General features: G+C 43.9%; 1 protein-coding gene across 6 annotated transcripts in view; it reads left to right on the top strand.

Moving 5' to 3' along the window:
- The window catches only part of ZZEF1 (zinc finger ZZ-type and EF-hand domain containing 1), a 128,116-nt gene that overhangs the window by 14,614 nt on the left and 92,339 nt on the right, over positions 1-21,163 (top strand). For 4 of the 6 annotated variants that reach the window (XM_033423181.2, XM_033423175.2, XM_033423176.2 and 1 more), the window contains exons 1-3: positions 119-609; positions 16,979-17,123; positions 20,595-20,789. In XM_033423181.2, the coding sequence (XP_033279072.2) occupies positions 256-609; positions 16,979-17,123; positions 20,595-20,789 (694 nt within the window). In that variant the 5' untranslated portion in view covers positions 119-255. Of the gene's footprint in view, positions 1-118; positions 610-15,918; positions 16,559-16,978; positions 17,124-20,594; positions 20,790-21,163 lie in introns of those variants that run through there. The other 2 variants (XM_033423177.2, XM_033423178.2) reach the window with 2 other exon arrangements.

Below are 21,163 nucleotides of genomic sequence, written 5' to 3'. Positions count from 1 at the left end.
GGAGGACGTAGACGTAATGACAGACGCGCCGTCTTGGAAATCAGGATGCCCTAGCTAGCTGTCTCACGACAGCTGGTGGAGTCCACTTGACGGCGCCTTTGCGACATCAGTCCTCGCTTGTCAGCGAGGAAGCCGGAAGCCGCAGCCGCCGCCGTCCCTTCCTCGTCCCCGCCCGCCGGGTGCCGTCGGAGGTTGACAGGTCGAGGCAGGGAGGCGGCGGCGGCGGCAGAGCCGGGCGCTCGAGACGGAGACCTCATGGGGAACGCTCCGAGTCACAGCAGTGAAGACGAGGCGGCAGCCGCCGGGGGCGAGGCCTGGGGTCCGCACCAGGACTGGGCCAAGGACTCGGGGACGACCCCCGGTCCGGGCCCCGCGGCCCCGGCGCTACCTCCCGCCGCAGCGCTACTGGAGCCGGCCCGACTGCGAGAGGCGGCGGCTGCGCTGCGGCCCGCGCCGCCCTACGAGTCTCTGGTGTCTAGGCACCACGGCGCGCTGTTGCGCTGGCTGGAAGAGCGGCTGGGCCGCGGCGAAGAGTCCGTCACCCTGGAGCAGTTCGGGGAGCTGCTGGAGGCTCGTGGCGCCGGCTTCTCGGGCGAGCGGTTCGAGGAGGTCAGGGCTGACTGGCGACTGTGGGGCGGGGGCAGGGCGGTCGCCCCCAAGGGCGTGAAGAGGTGGGCGGTGGCTTTGGAGAGGCTGGGCAGGAACCCATAGGGTGTGCAGGTTCCCAGAATAGGAGCATGAGTGTGCCGGGACTCACAGTGGGCGCTTCCAGCCTGTTCACTTTGGGAGACGACTGTGAATCTCTTTAACCTTTATTAGAGGTGTGGAAATCCTGGACTAGGCCGTTCTTGCTCGGAAGTACTGGACAGGTGTAGATGTCTTTGCATGTTGCTGTGGTATAGACCTTTGTGCTGTTGTCTGACGCTGCATCAACTGCCCTCTGGAGCTTCCTTATCATGCTCCAGAATGGTTTAAGGGAGATGTGCTCTAGGGATCAAGGGAGTGGCCATGAAAACCATTCTGTTTTATTGGCCAGTGGGTTTTTGCAGGGCCCCTTCTGAATCCAGTGTGTGGGCCTGACGAATGTGGGAGGAGAATAACACATATTGGAAATTTTCACATTCTGAAAGCCATTCTCATCACGCAGAAACTAGCTTTTCCAAAACACACATTTGTTTTAGAACTTTGAAAAGTCACATTTTCGACTCATTTAAACATACCTAGAGCCTAAAACTGACAAGCAAATACCAGGTTTCCTGTCACTACTTGTAATTGTATATAATAGCTTTGGGCATAGTCACCAGCATTGTTTCTGTTAAGTGATTAACTGCAAATTGATATGGCAACAAAATATTTTCCTTGAAAGGGATCTTAGAAATTATCTGTACCGCATTCTTCATTTTAGAGTTAAGAAAAGAACTGATCCAGGATCACCCTGTGAATCATTGGCAAAACTGAGACTGTCACTCAGATCTCTTGGTTTTTTGTTTTTCTTACGTCACACTACCTCCTTGGGGCCCTGTTTCTTTAACTCCACAATGTTATAACAGAAGGTGCTTAATTTGTGAAAATGGGTAAACCATGTAGTATATTCAGTGTCAGTGAAGGGTGAGTGCATAAAGCAGTAAACTGACAGGTACTTGTAATGCCATTAAAAAGTGATGTACACTTTAAAACCAGAGGCTTTTAATATATTTTAAGGATGTTTTCCTCTACATGGCCAGAATTCAGATAATGTGGTTTGTGTGTTTCTTATATTTTCCTTTTAAAAATACCTGTAAAGAATCCCGACTTTAGAAAATGTTGGTAATATAACTTAGTGAAGTGTTTCCTTTTTTTTTTTTTAATTCCAGGAGCATTCATAATAATTTCCACTCTTTTCGTTTTGTTCTGGTTTGTTTTTTGACCATGCTGCGTGGCTTGTGGGATCTTATTACCCTGACCAGGGATCAAACCTGGGCCCCCTGCAGTGGAAGTGTGGAGTCCTAGTTACTGGACTGCCAGGGAATTCCCAATACTTTCCACTCTAGTCGTAGGTGTGTAAAGAGAAAATGAAGCAGTGTCAGAAAGAGCTGTGCAGATCTCTTGAAGGAGTTAGCACATTTCAAAATTGTCCAAAAGAGAATGGAGAGAAACTGTTTACATTGTGAGAGTGTCTGACAGGAATAGAGCTACAGGAGTCCCGTAATGTAAGGCCAGAAGTCCTCGAGGTGTGGTCCAGAATTCACTCAAGGACTATGACGTTATCCATTCATTCACTGAGCAAATATTTATTGGGCATATACTGAGTGCTCAGCACTTGGATGACAGTGGACAAAGCAGATAACTTGTTCTTAAAGAGTATCTAGTACTGAAAGTGATGCACGTTAACCCAGCAATTATAGGTGTGGTGAGTATTATCCAAGGGAAAGCATAGTGAAAAAATAGGAGTATTTAAGCTCATCCAGGGTGTCAAGGAAGACTTACCTGAGAAAGTTAACTTTTCAGCTCTGATTTGAAGGCTGAAAGCAGACAAGGAGCAGAGGTGTTAGCAGTGTTTCAGGCAGAGGGAGTCGAATACACAAGTCCCAAGTCCAGAGAATAGAGAATCAGAAAGAATGGTAGGATGTGTTATGGTTACAAAACTGCTTCAAGGCAGAAAATCCAGTGCATCAGTGCTTTAAATGATAAAGAAGCTTTTTATGTAAAAGTCCACTTAGGCAGTCCAGGATTGATATGGCAGTTTCACAATTATCAGGGACCTGACTCTGTCCATCTTCTTGTGCTGTCATCCTCCACAGTCACCTTCTACTTAATGACCCAAATGACTCTGTTGCTGTTGCTTTGCACAACCAGCAGGAAAGGGAAAAGGAAGGAGAGGGCCACAAACCCATTTGGCCAAACCCAGTCACATGGCTACACTTAAATGCAAGGGAGGCTGGGAAAGATCCTTATTCCATGGCCATATATTCAGCTAAAAATCAGGATTTAATTACTGAGGAAGAGGAAAACAGATATTGGGTTACAATTTCATAGACTGCAGCAGGAGGAGAGCAAGGCTAGGAAGCAGGCAGGGACCAGATTGTAGAGCAGGTTCTCATCGGTGTATAGTATTTACTAGTGTAATGGTAAGAGTTTCCAAGTTGTACATGTTGGTTCTTCCGGCTCCTGTTGCCATCCATGTGTACCCAGCTGTCTTGCCTTCACATACCTGTGACCTCAGTTGCTTGAAGTGTTGTCCTAAAAAAATTCTTGAACTTGTACCAAAGACCAAAGTCTGAAACGTTGTCATTTTATAGTATAACACACCTTTTCTCTTGGTGGGTGTGGTCCATGGAGAAGGACTCTTTGATTTGGTCACAGGGAGAAATATTTAATTTAATTGACTCCTATGTAGAAGAGGAATTAGAGTTAAAATTAAATTCTTATTTGACATCAGAGATTAGAGATTAGATATTGTGCTCTTAATATGATAAGCTTCCAGAAAATCATGTAGACTTTGGAGCAGGAAAAAAGTGCTGAACATAGGATGATAGCAGATGCCTTGAATGTGGGAATTTAGTATGAATAGGTCTAATTTTTTTTTTTTTTTTTTTTCGCGGTACGTGGGCCTCTCACTGTTGTGGCCTCTCCTGTTGCGGAGCACAGGCTCCGGACGTGCAGGCTTAGCGGCCATGGCTCACGGGCCCAGCCGCTCTGTGGCATGTGGGATCTTCCCGGACCAGGGCACGAACCCGTATCCCCTGCATCGGCAGGCGGACTCTCACCACTGCGCCACCAGGGAAGCCCTAGGTCTTATTTTATTAATTTTCTGTATTAGCTTTGGTGCCTACTTTGTGAAATTTGTTGGGTTGTAAAGTCTGAAGGAAGGACCATTTTCTTTTTTTAATTTTATTTTATTTATTTTTTATACAGCAGGTTCTTATTAGTTATCTGTGTTATACACATCAGTGTGTACATGTCAATCCCAATCTCCCAATTCATCCCACCACCACCCCACCTCCCGCCACTTTCCCCCCTTGGAGTCCATACATTTGTTCTCTACATCTGTGTCTCTGTTTCTGCCCTGCAGACTGATTCATCTGTACCATTTTTCTAGGTTCCACATATATGCGTTAATATACGATATTTGTTTTTCTCTTTCTGACTTACTTCACTCTGTATGCCAGTCTCTAGATTCATCCATGTCTCTACAGATGACCCAATTTCGTTCCTTCTTATGGCTGAGTAATATTCCATTGTATATATGTACCACATCTTTTTTTTAAAATAAATTATTTTATTTTATTTTATTTATTTATTTTTGGCTGCGTTGGGTCTTCATTGCTGAGCACTGGCTTTCTCAGGTTGCGGCGAGCGGGGGCCCCTCTTTGTTGTGGTGTGCGGGTTTCTCATTGCGGTGGCTTCTCTTGTTGTGGAGCACAGGCTCTAGGCACGTGGGCTTCAGAAGTTGTGGCGCACAGGCTTAGTTGCTCCGCAGCATGTAGGATCTTCCCGGACCAGGGCTCGAACCTGTGTCCCCTGCATTGGCAGGCAGATTCTTAATCAGTGCACCACCAGGGAAGTCCCCACATCTTTATCCATTCGTCTGTCAGTGGGTATTTAGGTTTCTTTCATGACCTGGCTATTGTAAATTGTGCTGCAGTGAACATTGGGGTGCATGTGTCTTTTTTTTTAATTAATTAATTTATTTTTGGCTGCATTGGGTCTTCGTTGTTGGTTCTTCATTGCTGCACACAGGCTTTCTCAAGTTGTGGCGAGTGGGGGCTCCTCTTCGTTGTGGTGCGTGGGCTTCTCATTGCAGTGGCTTCTCTTGTTGCAGAGCTCGGGCTTTAGGCACGCGGGCTTCAGTAGTTGTGGCACTCAGGCTCAGTAGTTGTGGCTCTTGGGCTCTAGAGCACAGGCTCAGTAGTTGTGGCGTACGGGCTTAGTTGGTCCGTGGCATGTGGGATCTTCCCGGACCAGGGCTTGAACCCATGTCCCCTGCATTGGCAGGTGGATTCTCAACCACTACACCACCAGGGAAGTCCCGCATGTGTCTTTTTGAATTATGGTTTTCTCAGGGTATATGCCCAGTAGTGGGATTGCTGGGTCATATGGTAATTCTATTTTTAGTTTTTTAAGGAACCTCCATACTGTTCTCCATAGTGGCTTTATCAATTTACATTCCCACAAACACTGCAAGAGGGTTCCCTTTTCTCCACACCCTCTCCATCATTTGTTGTTTGTAGATTTTCTGATGATGCCCATTCTAACTGGTGTGAGGTGATACCTCATTGTAGTTTTGATTTCCATTTCTCTAATAATTAGTGATGTTGAGCAGCTTTTCATATGCTTCTTGGCCATCTGTATGTCTTCTTTGGAGAAATGTCTATTTAGGTCTTCTGCCCATTTTTGGATTGGGTTGTTTGTTTTTTTTAATATTGAGCTGCTTGAGCTGTTTATATATTTTGGAGATAAATCCTTTGTCCATTGATTCGTTTGCAAATATTTTCTCCCATTCTGAGGGTTGTCTTTTTGTCTTGTTTGTAGTTTGCTTTGCAAAAGTTTTTAAGTTTCATTAGGTCCCATTTGTTTATTTTTATTTTTATTTCCATTACTCTAGGAAGTGGATCAAAAAAGATCTTGCTGTGATTTATGTCAAAGAGTGTTCTTCTTGTGTTTTCCTCTAAGAGTTTTATAGTGTCCGGTCTTACATTTAGGTCTCTAATCCATTTTGTATGGTGTTAGGGAGTGTTCTAATTTCATTCTTTTACATGTAGCTGTCCAGTTTTCCCAGCGCCACTTATTGAAAAGGCTGTCTTTCGTCCATTGTATATTCTTGCCTCCTTTATCAAAGAAAAGGTGACCATAGGTGTGTGGGTTTATCTCTGGGCTTTCTATCCTGTTCCATTGATCTATATTTCTGTGTTTGTGCCAGTACCATATTGTCTTGATTAGTGTAGCTTTGTGGTATAGTCTGAAGTTACGGAGTCTGATTCCTCCAGCTCTGGTTTTTTCCCTCAAGACTGCTTTGGCTATTCAGGGTCTTTTGTGTCTCCATACGAATTTTAAGATTTTTTGTTCTAGTTCTGTAAAAAATGCCACTGGTAATTTGCTGGGATTGCACTGAATCTGTAGATTGGTTTGGGTAGTATAGTCATTTTCACAATATTGATTCTTCCAATCCAAGAACATGGTATATCTCTCCATCTGTTTGTGTCATCTTTGATTTCTTTCATCAGTGTCTTATAGTTTTCTGAGTACAGGTCTTTTACCTCCTTAGGTAGGTTTATTCCTAGGTATTTTATTCCTTTTGTTGCAGTGGTGAATGGGATTGTTTCCTTAATTTCTCTTTCTGATCTTTCGTTGTTAGTGTGTAGGAATGCAAGCGATTTCTGTGCATTAATTTTGTATCCTGCAACTTTACCAAACTCATTGATTAGCTCTAGTAGTTTTCTGGTGGCATCTTTAGGATTTTCTATGTATAGTATCATGTCATCTGGAAACAGTGACCGTTTTACTTCTTCTTTTCCAATTTGTATTCCTTTTATTTCTTTTTCTTCTCTGATTGCTCTGGCTAGGACTTCCAAAACTGTGTTGAATAGTAGTGGCGAGAGTGGACATCCTTGTCTTGTTTCTGATCTTAGAGGAAATGCTTTCAGTTTTTCACCATTGAGAATGATGTTTGCTGTGGGTTTGTCATATATGGCCTTTATTATGTTGAGGTAGGTTCCCTCTGTGCCCACTTTCTGGAGAGTTTTCATCATAAATGGGTATTGAGTTTTGTCAAAAGCTTTTTCTGCATCTATTGAGATGATCATATGGTTTTTATTCTTCAATTTGTTAATATGGTGTATCACACTGATTGATTTGCATATACTGAAGAATCCTTGCATCCCTGGAGTAAATCCCACTTGATCATGGTGTATGATCCTTTTAATGTGTTGTTGGATTCTGTTTGCTAGTATTTTGTCGAGGATTTTTGCATCTATATTCATCAGTGATAGTGGTCTGTAATTTTCTTTTTTTGTAGTATCTTTGTCTGGTTTTGGTATCAGGGTGATGGTGGCCTCAGAATGAGTTTGGGAGTGTTCCTTCCCCTGCAATTTTTTGGAAGAGTTTGAGAAGGATGGGTGTTAGCTCTTCTCCAAATGTTTGATAGAATTCACCTGTGAAGCCATCTAGTCCTGGACTTTTGTTTGTTGGCAGATTTTTTTTTTTTTTTTTTTTTTTTTGTGGTACGCGAGCCTCTCACTGCTGTGGCCTCTCCCGTTGCGGAACACAGGCTCCGGACGCGCAGGCTTAGCGGCCATGGCTCATGGGCCTAGCCGCTCTGCGGTATGTGGGATCTTCCCGGACCGGGGCACGAAGCCGTGTCCCCTGCATCTGCAGGCGGACTCTCAACCACTGCGCCACCAGGGAAGCCCTAGTTTGTTGGAAGATTTTTAATCACAGTTTCAATTCATTACTTGTGATTGGTCTGTTCATATTTTCTATTTCTTCCTGGTTCAGTCTTGGAAGGTTATACCTTTCTAAGAGTTTGTTCATTTAAGGAAGGACCATTTTTATTCATTTATTTACTGTCTCAGCACAGTCCCAGCTCATAGCCAGTGCCCAGTAGGTATTTTCCCCATGGAGCCCTCAGTTTGATTTGACAGATTGAATATGGTACAGTCCTCATTCTCCAACCTCATATTTTATGTTCAATCTGTAACCTTTTAATAAGATTTTTCTTCTCTTTTCTTTTTTTTTTGCCATACCACACGGTTTGTGGGATTTTAGTTTCCTGACCAGGGATTGAACCTGGGCCCTCAGCAGTGAGAACGCAGAGTCCTAACCACTAGACCAGGGAATCCCCAAGAAGTTATTTCTTGACATTGGAGGAAACAGTTAAATACAGTTTTAGTGAAAACTTAAAAAGGTTCTTAGTCACTGTTGGGTTTAGAGGAAATTTGGAGAAGAATACCATCTTGGCATTATCATGTCATAGTATTGATCAATTAATTTAGAATGGCTCTGAGCCCAAGAACTATGCAAATAGAATTATACAGATGTAATTCTGTACCCTGTCAAGACAGTGTGAGAGACATGTGAATGTACCGTAACGCGGAAGCAGGCTACAAGCGTTGCTTACCCTCAGCTCAGAGCCAGTAGAGGCTCCCCACTGCTTGAGGGATCAAGCACAGATTCCTCTGAATGAGTCGGAACCCACAGGCCAGCCTGTCTCCCTGTCTGACCTTATCTACCTCTGTCCCCTGTGGGACACCTGCCTTGTCCTGTGTGTGGACCTTGCTTCTATGAGTTCTTCAAGATTCCCTGCCTTGGCACCATCACCTGGTCAGGACCAAGCCTTTCCTGTGACATGATTCAGATGGCTTCTATATAATCGTATTTTCAGTCCTACCCGTGAGGCTCTTGTTTCCTGTTCAGTACAGGTCTTCTGGCACTTAGAGTACACTGTGTAGCCTTGCTCTGCCATGGGGCTCTGAGGCACTGCCTGCACTTCTCCAGCACACAGGAAGCCTTCAGTAAGCGTTGGCCATTGATAGTGATGAGGCAGTGCAGAAGAGGAAGATCCTGGGGGAATTGGAGATTATTCTGGCTCTTTGTGCTTTGCTTTGGGGGGAGTGATGGTATTGGCTTTCTTGTGGAGAACTTCACAATCCACAAGAGCTATGGAGGAAAGGTCACAGGTCTGTTTTGCCTTTCCCTGATTTCCAGAATACCACTACATTATGGACTCTCTTGCTTTAGAAGCTTCATTGGCTTCCCATTGCCTTCAGAATCAAATGTTAGTCTAACATTTAGGTCTTTATACCCTTCCACTCTTACCTCCCAGTGCTATTTAGCCAGCCGGGTCCATTTACTGTTTCCCATATACGAGGGGAATTTTGTCCTTTGCTCCCTTTCTCTCGCTTCAGCCCTTTGCTCCCTGCTAAGCCCTTTCCACTTTCAAGGACCACATAGAAGCATTTAGCAGTAGCATGGGAGTTTGGGAAAGGCTTCACCAAACCAGAGGTTGAGAAGCTGAAAGAATTTGCCAGGCAAAGAAAGAAAGGGATATTCCATTTGAAAGGCACAGCATGTGGAAATATATTGAGGTGAGAGAAAGCAAAACTTGGGGAATGATGTTTCTTTGGGACCTGGTCTAGAGTCTGAGTTGGCTGGGACCTTTGTAGCCATTGCAGGCAGCCTGTCCCCCACCTGCCCCAGGATCACTTCTGTGACATCTTGGACAGTTAGCCTGTTAAAGGTATTAGCGAGTTTCTGATTTATTTACTTATTTATCTTTTACATTTTTAAAAATAAATTTATTTATTTTATTTATTTTTGACCGCTTTGGGTCTTTGTTGCTGTGCGCGGGCTTTCTCTAGTTGCGGCGAGTGGGGGCCACTCTTCGTTGTGCTGCACGGGCTTCTCATTGTGGTGGCTTCTCTTGTGGAGCCTGGGCTCTAGGCACACGGGCCTCAGCAGTTGTGGTATGTCGGCTCAGTAGTTGTGGCTCATGGGCTCTAGAGCTCAGGCTCAGTAGTTGTGGCGCACGGGCTTAGTTGCGGCATGTGGGATACTTTCTGGACCAGGGCTCGAACCCGTGTCCCCTGCATTGGCAGGCTCTTAACTACTGCGCCACCAGGGAAGTTCCGAGTTTGCCGATTTGTAAGTCTGCCTGTTCCACTGTTGTTTTTTAGACTGAGCGTGAGAATTGGGCCCTGGACTCAGCCTGCTTGTGGGCAAATCCTAGTTCCACCATCCTCAAGCCGTGTGACCTTGATTGACTTACATGACCACTCTGGGTCTCAGTTGCCTCAGCTATAAAATGAGCATAATAATAGTATCTACCTTATATAGTCAGTGTGAGGATTAAATGAATTCATGTAAAGCCCTTAGAACAGTGTCTGGCACATGCTTAATGCTCAGTAAATGTTGCTGTTAGTGGTGTTATTCTTCTCTATTGTTCTGTCTCTGCTCTAGGATTGTTACTCCATCTTCTGTGACAGCCCTTCAGTACTTCACTAGACATGGAATGTGAAACAGCCTTACAGATGAGTTAACTAAGGCCTTAAATGGATGTGACCCTTTCAGCCAACAGGTGGCAGAACTAGGACCAGACCTAGATCTTTTGACTTCTGATGGAGTGTGCTTCTCCAAGTTGAACCAGTGTGCAGCCTTTATATGTAAGCCTGGTGCGTTGCATTCTGCTTGTCTGAGCCCACAGTTCTGTTCTGTGATGATTTTGGCTCCTTCTCTATGTGTACTGTGGTCTTGATCCCAGTAGTGGTTAAGAAGGTTAGACAGGAATGGTCTGAGCCCGGCCCCATGCTGCCCTCGGGCCAAGGCGAAGGCATGGAAATCTGTAGTCAGCCAGCCCACTTTTCTGTCTCTTGTCTGTGAGTTGTATCAATTATGGCCTCTAATTAGAATGTATTAATAGCTCTTTGCAGTTTACTAGGCATAGACTTGTTCATGAAACCTTTGGACCCCCACAACAAGCTATGAAGGAAGGTTGGGTGGGAAGAGGAGTTGAGACTTAGAGAGACCAAGAGTCTTGTCCCAGGTCTCACAGAAAGTAAGAGGTCCATGTGACACTGATCTCTTACCCACATTTCCCCTTAGTCTGACTGTGTTATACTCTTTATCTCCCACATGCTCCCTAGCATAATGCCTGCACTTGGGAGCTGCCTGCATAGTTGTCATGTGGACGGCAGAGCATGTAGCGGGTGTAACAGGAAGAGACCTGGAGCAGGAGAGGAGGAGGAATACAGCAGATCAGTCCAGGTTGCTGTCTATGTGGAGACTCCATGGAAATTGGGGGTCTTGCTCTGTACGCAGAGAGGTGAAGGTAGACTTGCTTTACTTTGCACCATGAGGTTAGACCCAGTGTATCGAGTTGGGTCTGGGGCCCCATGTTCCAGGGCAGTGAGTTTCAGACTGTCCCTTCAGTGGGTTGGAAACCTATTTAGTCAGTGTTAACCTGCAAGTTAAAAAAAAGAAAGAGTAGAATGGAATAGAAAAGGTCAGGGTACATTATATCTGATAAGAAAAAGTACATTGTTTCACCAAACTTTTATACCAATTACATGTATACTGGCTCATGATATAAAATGTATTTCTTACAGTGGATCAGCCGATAAAAGTTGAGAGGCACTGCTCTGAGGTTTATTGTCAAATGGGAGGGATCTTGGAGGGGGCAGCCAGGATGGGAATGAGACCAAAAGCCATACCACATAGAGAACTGGCTGAAGGATGGAGGGTTTGAAGAAACTCAGAGGACCTGATCAGTGTTTCCAGTGATCTGCAGGCTGTGTTGGGGTAGAAGGAACAGATGTGTTCTGAAGGGCCCCACGGGGTGGTAACATCAGGGATGGAGATTTCCATTTCTTATATAGAGAAGAGCATTGTTGCTGTCAACTGGCCAGAAGACATGAGCTTCCCATCACCAATGTATGTCACAGAGACACTGGAGAAGGGGTTCAGCAGTATAAAGGAACATATTTTAAGAGATTTGTAGGTCCATTCCAATATGGGAGCCTTTATAGATCTGGGAGGCTCGGCCCCCTCCACCCTTAGTCTTCTCCAGCAGCCTCATGGTACCCTTGCTGCGAGATCTGAGCTCTGTAGCCTGGTTGGCCAGGTTCTCTCTCTTCTGACCTCTGTGTGTCTCTTCACCCCCGCCCCCGCCTCCTTTCCACACTGCAGGTAGGTTATAGTTCTCACGATCTGTGGTGCACTCTGTGTCTGTTCTCACACTCTGTCCCCTCTACCCAGGATGGCCTCCCTGTCTTCATATCCTTGCAAATTCCTAGTTATTCATTAAGGCTCAATTCAAGGGTCATTTTTCTGAGGGCCATTTCCCCCAAACGCCCCTACCCCTCCTGGGCTTCTGGCTTCTGGAGTGCTTCTGTTAGCTCATGGCATAGTGGTCGACAGTGTGGGGTCCCAGATCAAACCAGGATTGGAATCCAAGCTCCATCATTTACCAGTACTAACCATGTGACCTTGAACAAAATGCCTAACTTCTCTTTCCCTCTCTAGTAAAGCGATAGTACCGACCTTAGGGTTGTGGAAAATATGAGTTGATCCAGGTGAGGTACTTAGAACTCTGTCTGGTGCCTAGTAAATGCTTACTTAATAGTAAGTATCAGCTATTATAGTTATTTATGCTGTTACTTCTTTATTATAATTATCACACCTATCACATTGCTGCTCTCGGTTTACATATCTGTCTTCTTCTAGGCTGTAAGGATTTTGGAGAGCAAGGACTATGCCCTGAATCCCAATATGCACATACCCAAGTATGGGTCAAGTATATATGGCTGCCTGTCGGATGGTGTTGAATAACTGCTAAGTAAATTGGCTTCTGTGAAACAAACTAGATGTTAAGTGTTAGATTTTACAACTTGTGCATTTCTTTAAGGACATTCCTTTTTTAAATTTTTTAATTAATTTATTTACTTTTGGCCGTGTTGGGTCTTCGTTGCTGCGTGCAGGCTATCTCTAGTTGCATTGAGTGGGGGCTATTCTTTGTTGCGGTGCGTGGGCTTCTCATTGTGGTGGTTTCTCTTGTTCCTGAGCATGGCTCTAGGCACCAGCTTCAGTAGTTGTGGCTCGTGGGCTCTAGAGCACAGGCTCAAGTAGTTGTGGTGCACGGGCTTAGTTGCTCCACGGCATGTGGGATCTTCCTGGACCAGGGCTCAAACCTGTGTCCACTGCATTGTCAGGAGGATTCTTAACCACTGCACCACCAGGGAAGCCCCTCTTTAAGGACAATTTCTGACTGTTAGGAAATCACGTATTTGTTTGGTGAAGCTGTTAGCAATGCTCTTCTGATATTTTTTCTCACCCGAACTGTCTTTATTTTGTTTGTTTGAAAATTCTCTTTATCATATCCATTAACTATTGACAGATCAACAGAGTCTGTTAAAAATAGCAGAATGTCACCGTTTGTATAACCTTGCTTATATAGGATTTTTATCAGCCATAAACGGCAGGAGTTGTGTGGGAATTTGGGAACAAACAGCACTTGAGATGCAGGTGGCACTCGAAGTGCAGAAGTTCTGGTAGGAGTAGGACTTGAGTACTGTTTGAAATTTAGAGAGTGAGTCTCAGTTTTAAGGTTGATACTGAGTTAACTTGGGCACAAGGTGCTGAGAGCAAATTTTACAGATGCAGGAAAGAGATAGATAAGAGAGGCGTTTTGAGCACTTGGTCTCCGGACTGCAAGGAACCCCAGGTGTTATCTGGTCAAAGGAAGGAGAATGGAGTCGTGGTGAAGAACATGAACTCTGGGGGCTTTGTAGTCGAATACTAGCTGTGTGACCTTGGGCAAGTTCTCCGACCTCTCTGTACAGCTATAAAATGGGTAGGTTAAATAGTAAGGTCTTTTGCTGTTATAAGGAATAAATGATATGTACACTGCTTAAAATTTAGCCAGTGTTCAATATTAATTCAGAGCTTCCCAAACCATCTGTCAGTCCCAATTTAATGGGTTACAGCTGTACTAATCCCCTCAGACGCTGAGTCATACAAATACTATTTTCTCACTATGCTGTAATGTGAAGGAGTTGGGAGGTAGCTGTTATTGGTACTGCGTATTCACACCCTGGGACCTCAGGGCAGACAGAGGTGTGCTTCTGCTCTACCTCCCTCCATATCCATTGGCTCTACTTTTTATATTGGGGTGTGCTTAAAATTTCTTAATATTTATAATTTCCTCTTTATTATTATAAAAGCAACATATGTAGATTGCTATATTACCACTATTAACATCTTGATGTTTATTCTTTCAGATATATCTATGTATCTATGTATCTATCTATATATATTTGGTACCAAAGTAGGAAGTGCATATTTGCTTTTTGTTCAAACTAACAGGAGATCATTCTCTAATATTCTTCTGTAGCCTAGTGTTTTCAGTTAGTGGTATTCACTGTTCCATTAATTTCTGTTTAATTAATACCCAGGCCCCCCCAGAATGTATCCAGCTGTCCCACAAATCTCCCTTTATGGCTGATATATCCAGTGTACATACAGTTTTATTTAGAGAGGTACTATTCATCCATCTGCTTCCCAGCTTCCAAAATTTTGTTGCTATTGTAACATCTCCTGTTCTCTTTGTCCTTATGGTTAAAAAAAAAATCCCTTTATAATATTGTCTTAGTGGGATTTCATGAGGGAGCAGAGGTAAATGCATTTGTTTAGTATGACTTCTTTGAACACTCCTGTTGGCTGGTTGTCTAGCTGTTGCCCTGAAGCCTTGAGGGATGAGGTGGGCATTCCTTCTAGAGCTTCCTAATCCATCTTTATACCCCACTAACAGCAGACATATCCATCCTTTTTTTTTTTATTTTGATGAAGCATAAGTATTTTACTAATTTTATAAAATATTGATCTCATTTTATTTATTTATTTATTGAATTTTATTTGTTTTTATACAGGAGGTTATTTATTTATTTAACTGGAGTACAGTTGCTTTAAAATGTTGTGTTAGTTTCTGCTGCACAGTGAAGTGAATCAACCATACGCATATGCACATCCCCTGCCTCTTGCACCTCCGTTCCCCGCCCTGCCTCCATCCCACCCAACTAGGCCATCACATAGCACCGAGCTGAGCTCCCTGTTATACAGCAGGTTCCCACTAGCTGTCTGTTTTACACATGGTAGTGTATTTATGTCAAACCTAATCTCCCAATTCATCCCACCCTCCCCTTCCCCACCATGTCCAAACGTTCGTTCTCTACATCTGCATCTCTGCTCCTGCCCTGCAAGTAGGTTCATCTGTACCATTTTTCTAGATTCCACACATATGCGTTAATATACGATATTTGTTTTTCTTTCTGACTTCACTCTGTATGACAGACTCTAGGTCCATCCGCATCTCTACGAATGACCCAATTTCATTTCTTTTTATGGCTGAGTAATATTCCATTATATATGTACCACATCTTCTTTATCCATTCATCCAGACACGTCCATCTTTATGATGAGCTTTTCCCTCTAGCTTCTATCTAATGACCTTAACTGCTCCTTCCTGTTACAACCCATCAGGTATTTGAAGAGGAGTCTATTACTCCCAGTCATCTTTCCTCCTCACTGAAGATTCCATGGTCCTTCAGCTCTTCTCACAGGGCAATTTCTAGTCTTCTCTTCATCAGGATATCTTTCCTCTGATCTCTTCTATTTCATTTACTTTGGATGTGTGACTTCCCAGCTAAGCTTAGCTTTCCTGATTGGGTCTAATCAGAAAAGAACAGGATGGTATCTTCCCTCCTTCTGAGCATTATGCCTTCATTAGTGTAGCCTTTGATAACTTTTTGGATTAATGTAGCCTGTTAACTCTTTGGATAATCCCCCAAAAGAAGTAGAGGCAAAAAGAATGCTATAATCGCTCTCTTTTTTTAAACAAATTTATTTATTTGTATTTTTGGCTGCACTGGGTCTTCATTGCTGTGCACGGGCTACCTCTAGTTGCGGAGAGCGGGGGCCACTCTTTGCCACGGTGCGTGGGCTTCTCACTGTGGTTGCTTCTCTTGGTGCAGAGCACGTGCTCTAGGCACGTGGGCTTCAGTAGTTGTGGCACGCAGGCTTTGGTAGCTGTGGCTCACGGGCTCTAGAGCGCAGCCTCTGTAGTTGTGGTGCACGGGCTTAGTTGCTTCACAGCATGTGGGATCTTCCTGGACCAGGACTCAAACCCGTGTCCCCTGCATTGGCAGGTGGATTCTTAACCACTGCGCCACCAGGGAAGCCCCAATCTCTTTTTTTTTTAATTGGAGTATAATTGTTTTACAATGTTGGGTTAGTTTCTGCTGTAGAACAAAGTGAATCAGCTATATGTATACACATATCCCCTCCCTCTCGAGCCTCCCTCCCACCCACCTCCCCAAGAATGCTGTAATCTTTCTCCCACATTCTACCTCTAAACTCTGTCCCCCATCCTGCATTTATGTCCATGGTTTTTGGACCCAAACACAGGAATTTGCATGTGTTCCTATTAAACACTGCATTGTTCAGAGGTCTGTGATGGAAATAGGGGTATTTGTGTCAGTCATGAATCGTCAGTGGGACATTTCCATTTTTCTTGGAGGGGGGAAGTAAGGAAAGAGGGCAGGAGTTTTAAGAAAGAGAGAGGATTACTTAGAAAGGAGGTAGAAGACTCCTAAAGTATTTCATGGTGAGGGATGTTTGTGAGTGAGTGTATCTGCAGGAAGAAAGAAGCCCCTGATGAAGGAGGGCTTGAGATCTGGGGAGAGGGGCAGCTGCTGGGTGAGGAAAGTCTTTAGGATGTGAGAGAGGGTCAGGGACACAAGAGGAGGTAACAGTGCAGATTAGCAAGGAGAAGAGGACCACTTTGCACTGCTTCTGTGCTTTCACTATACTGGGCTCTGTGCCAATGTTACTTAATCCAGGCAGCAGTCTGTGAGTTTGGTAATATTTGCTCCATTTTTCAGATCAAGAAGCTGAGGCTTACGGAGGCAAAGAAATGTGTGTAAAGTCACATGGACAGTTAGTGACAGAGCAGGATTCAAGCCAAATCCCATGCTGTACCCGGTTCCCCAGATGACCCAACATGAACAGGGAGCAAATTAGATTATGGTTAAAGGTTAGTGAAAACAGGGCTATGAAGTAGATAAACCAAGTTAGCTCTCGTGTCCAAAGAGTGTTTAAAAGAAAAAGCCCAGATAAACCAGAGGTGCTACCCTAAGCCAATGCTTTGTTTTTGGCACTTTGTAACCAGTTGAACATTTTTGCAGTGGTTGCTTTCTTCTGAAATTATTTGGGGGAAGGGGGCTTACTCTCTTGAAAGATGAGATGATGAAATTGTGCATACATGTAGCAGTACTTATACACACATTCTGCAGAGCATAGTGAGTTACTATCCTGAATGTTTTTGTTCTTTGAATGATGTATAGGAACTCTTCCCACAACAACAGTAACAACCAAAATCACTGGTCTTGGGAAGTGTCAAAAAAATTATTCAGGATTTGGAACAGACCTTATTTTCTTGCATCTCTTCTTTTAGGCCTTTGCTCAGTTTGACGCCGAGGGTGATGGTACCGTTGATGCTGAGAACATGTTGGAGGCTCTCAAGAATTCCAGTGGAGCTAATCTTCAAGGGGAGCTGAGCCATATCATCAGACAGCTGCAAGCCTGTTCTCTTGTTCCAGGTAAGGCTGTCATCTGAGTGCTGAATGCTGAGGAACGCTCTCTTAAAGCCCAAATGAACTTTGCTATAATGTGGGTTGTAATTAGGCAAACTTGTGGGCACCATGAAATAAATGTGCTTCTCTGATAGTCGTCATTAAGCTCGTGGTCTGAATTAGTGTTCACTATAATCATTTCTCTTGCTTCCCAGTACAGTGTTGGTTGAGCAGTTCTACCATGTTTTTATGAACCTTTGTCATGAGACTGCCTTCCTTAGTGAATCTCTTTATTTCAGTCTCTCAAGAAGCCTTCCTTGGCCCCAACTGTAAGTTGTCTTAGCATCCTGCATTTGTTTTTTGCAACATATTACCGTTGTAATTAATTAATTAATTATCACTCACTTATTTGTATATGTCTGTCTTCACTCTTATCCTGTGAGCTCCACGAGGGCAGGGAGCCTTCTCTTTTATTTCTGTTGTGTCCTCACATTTAGTACAATTTTTGGCACATGGTAGGCACCCAGTGTTTTTTTTAGAAAGCTATCACTCAGAAATTTAAGTAAGAATAAAAATAGCTTAAAATTAAGCAATACTTCTACATTATACCTATGAAAAAATTTTGTCTATGTTTTTGATGGTTTCTTTGGGGGACTCAGAAACAGAATCAAAATAAAATTACCTTTTTTTTTTTTCTAGTGAGAAAACAATTGAGTTTGAAAGGGAAAAAAAAAAAAAACTTGGCCTATCATCTTTTTGGTTCAGTTTATCTTATCCAAGAGCTTTTCCTGCTCTGTGTACTTAGAGTCATAATACTTAGTATAGAGCCTGAGCTCCAGCAGCAAGGAGGCAGATAGACTTGTTGGATACATAAATGTAACTGGTTGTCCTTGACCTCTCTGACTTCCTGCTGAGGATCTATTGAGCTAGGGAAGGATGGTTTCTGTATCTCAATGAAGAATGCCTATTTCCACTCTTCCTCAAATTGTCTTTTATTGCGTAACTTTTATAGAGCATTATAGGTAACCTGTACATGTTAACTTTTCTCCTATTCTCATGGCAGTTAAAATTATGCTTTGAATTATGCATAACTAACTTACATCTTGGCATTTACGTATTACTCCCACCTCTGTGTTACCAGCATGTGGATAGCATCAGGAGTTTATTTGAACACTTCAAAGAGATGTTTTGGGAGGAGAGGAGAGGAGTGGAGACCAGGGGATCCACCAATAGTTAGTGCACCATTGCTCTGGGTGACCTTGAGGAGAGGGGGAGATTAGGTTAGAAAAGTTGGGGGTCCAGATCCCAAGGTTCTTACCTTATTAGCAGGGTTGTGAGTTAGGACTTCCTTTCTTTCTTTCTTTTGTTTAATTACAACACTGAAGGTAGTGCTACTTTATTTTTTTTAATTAATTATTTATTTATTATTTATTTAATTTATTTATTTTGGCTGCGCCGTTTTTAGTTGCGGCATGCGGACTCTTCGTTGTGGCATGCATGCAGGATCTAGTTCCCCAACCAGGGATGGAACCCAGGCCCCCTGCATTAGGAGCTCAGAGTCTTACCCACTGGATCACCAGGGAAATCCCAATGAGTTAGGACTTTCTACTCAAAATTTTTATCAACAGCCAACTTAAGAGTTGTTTTTCACAGTCCTTGGCTGAACCTTGGTGAGCTGACCTCACCTCTTTGGTGGGATCCTAGTTCCCTGGTCCCTCTGCCTAACCCAGACTGACACTTATTCCTTTTGTTTCTCATTGTATGGGTTCTGAATGTTTAAAAGAGACAGTCCCTTTACCAGGACTGTTTCAGCATATGACAAGTTTTCCCATTACAAGCATCACACGGATTCTGAGATCAGTGCAGCATCAGCAGCGTCATCATGTGAGGTTTGGGTATTACTGTGGGCCTCTGCTTAGGAAAGAACTGTAAGAGGAGAGGCAAGGGATGGCATCAACTTCTGCGGCTTGGGAAATCAAACCAGTGTCTCTGGGTTTTGTGTAGGGGGCAGAATCAAATGGGCTGCTTCAGGGGCACAGTTTCTCTACAATCTTATGTTTATCTTTAAAAATCAATGCAGGGCTTTCCTGGTGGCGCAGTGGTTGAGAGTCCGCCTGCCGATGCAGGGGACACGGGTTCGTGCCCCGGTCCGGGAAGATCCCACATGCCGCGGAGCGGCTGGGCCCATGAGCCATGGCCACTGAGCCTGCGCGTCCAGAGCCTGTGCTCCGCAATGGGAGAGGCCACAACAGTGAGAGGCCCGCATACCGCAAAAAGAAAAAAAATCAAAGCAAAGTTTCCTTCTGCTCTCATATAATGTTTCTGTTTCACACTTAAAAGTAGTTTCTCCTGCAGACTTCTGGAGTCCTGCTCTAGGTGCTGCTTACGTGGGTGTGTTCAGTTTGTGACAGTTTATCAAATGATACAATTATAATATACTTTTGTTTTAATTAGAAAGCAAAACGAAAAGAAAAACAAATCCTCCCCAAATCTACAAGCATATCTGAGCTCCAGGAAAAGCTGCCATGTTTATTCTCTCTTCACTTAACTGCCTGGGTTATGTGCACCTCAGTTCAAAGCATATTATTGTAGGTTATGAGGAACCATGAAAGGATTTTAAACAGGGTAGACATGGCCTGTTTTGTGTTTTTGTAAGATTACTCAAGTTAATGTCAGACAAAATGCAGCCAGGGGAGCCGCTTAGGATATCTGGGGAGGTGTATGAGTGGGCGGTGTTGAGGCCAGAGCCTGGGCAGCGGCCAGAGGGATGGACAGATGGGGGAGACTCCAGAGGAGCCACACTGGAGAGAAAAAACTGGAATGGTGGAAGGAGCACTCGGAGGCAGTGCGAGGAGCTACTTCCGGTCCTACCCCTTTTTTGTTGTCTTGATCTGTCACCTGAGCCTCGTTTTCCTCAGTTGTAAGAGGAGGATACTAGTACCTTCGGTGCCTTCTCTCCCCCACCCTCCACCCCCCCACCTTATTGTGGGGACCAAAAGAGGTGCTGTGTGTGGAAGGACCTTAAAAACTATAAGATGCCATCGGGAATTGTGGTCAGGGCAGTGGTTATATTTTCATTATTGTGGTTTTTTGTAGCTTAGTATAAAAGCAGTTATGCCTTTACTCTCTAACGTGATAAACTTTATTCCTAGCCCACATTCTATATGCAAAACTTCTTTAAAAATTTCAAGTTAGTATTTAGGTTTATAAATTAAACTTATAAAAATTTGAAGCTTGGAATGAAACAGATAATCACTATTCTGAGTCTTCTAAACTTTCTGTTAAACTACAATGAAGTTAATTTTTAAATTGAGATTACCACTGATTCACTTCTTAAAAGCCTTTTTAGATTTTTCAGTGATGAAAGCTGAAACTATCAGTGAGGATTCTTGCCGGCTGCTTTTAATTCAGCTAATTCAGAGAGGCCGCCAGGCAGGGGATGTGGAAACTACTGTGGTGGGTTCCCAAAAACACCAAAGATGGATTTTGTCTGTTTAGGTTTCATAGACATATTTTCAGAGTCCAAGGAGGGCCTGGATGTTCACTCGTCAATGATCCTGCGCTTCCTGCATCGCAACCGGCTCTCTAGCACCGTCATCCCCTACCCGATGTTGGACCACTGCAATAACATGAGCACCATGAGGGCTTCTGTTCTGAAGGACTCTCTGGATCAACTGGTACAAAAAGAAAAGGGTACGTGTGCAGGGGTGGGGGTGTTCTTGAGAAGGCGTGATCATCGTTTCTTCCAAGTGTGGTATTTATTGATAGGACGAGCCAACACTTCTCCCTGCTTTTATTTCTGAAAATGTAATAGTGACCAGTTTGTAGCACAAGAATGAAGACCTGCTCTGCCTTTCCCCTCCCCCTCTCCTTCCCCTCCCCCTCCCTCTCACCCTCTTCATAACCCCAAGTCTCCGCTCAGATGTGACTTCAGGAAGGCCCTTTCTCATTACTCTTACCTAACTAATGCCCCCACCCCTGCCACTCCCCACCTTTTGGTTACTATCCCCTTTGCAGGTTTGATAGTCTAAATGGCACTTATCATCATCTGAGGTTGTAGCATTAGT

The sequence above is a fragment of the Orcinus orca genome, chromosome 19, assembly GCF_937001465.1.
Source record: "Orcinus orca chromosome 19, mOrcOrc1.1, whole genome shotgun sequence".
NCBI lineage: Eukaryota > Metazoa > Chordata > Mammalia > Artiodactyla > Delphinidae > Orcinus > Orcinus orca.
This window is presented reverse-complemented; position numbering and strand designations above follow the sequence as displayed.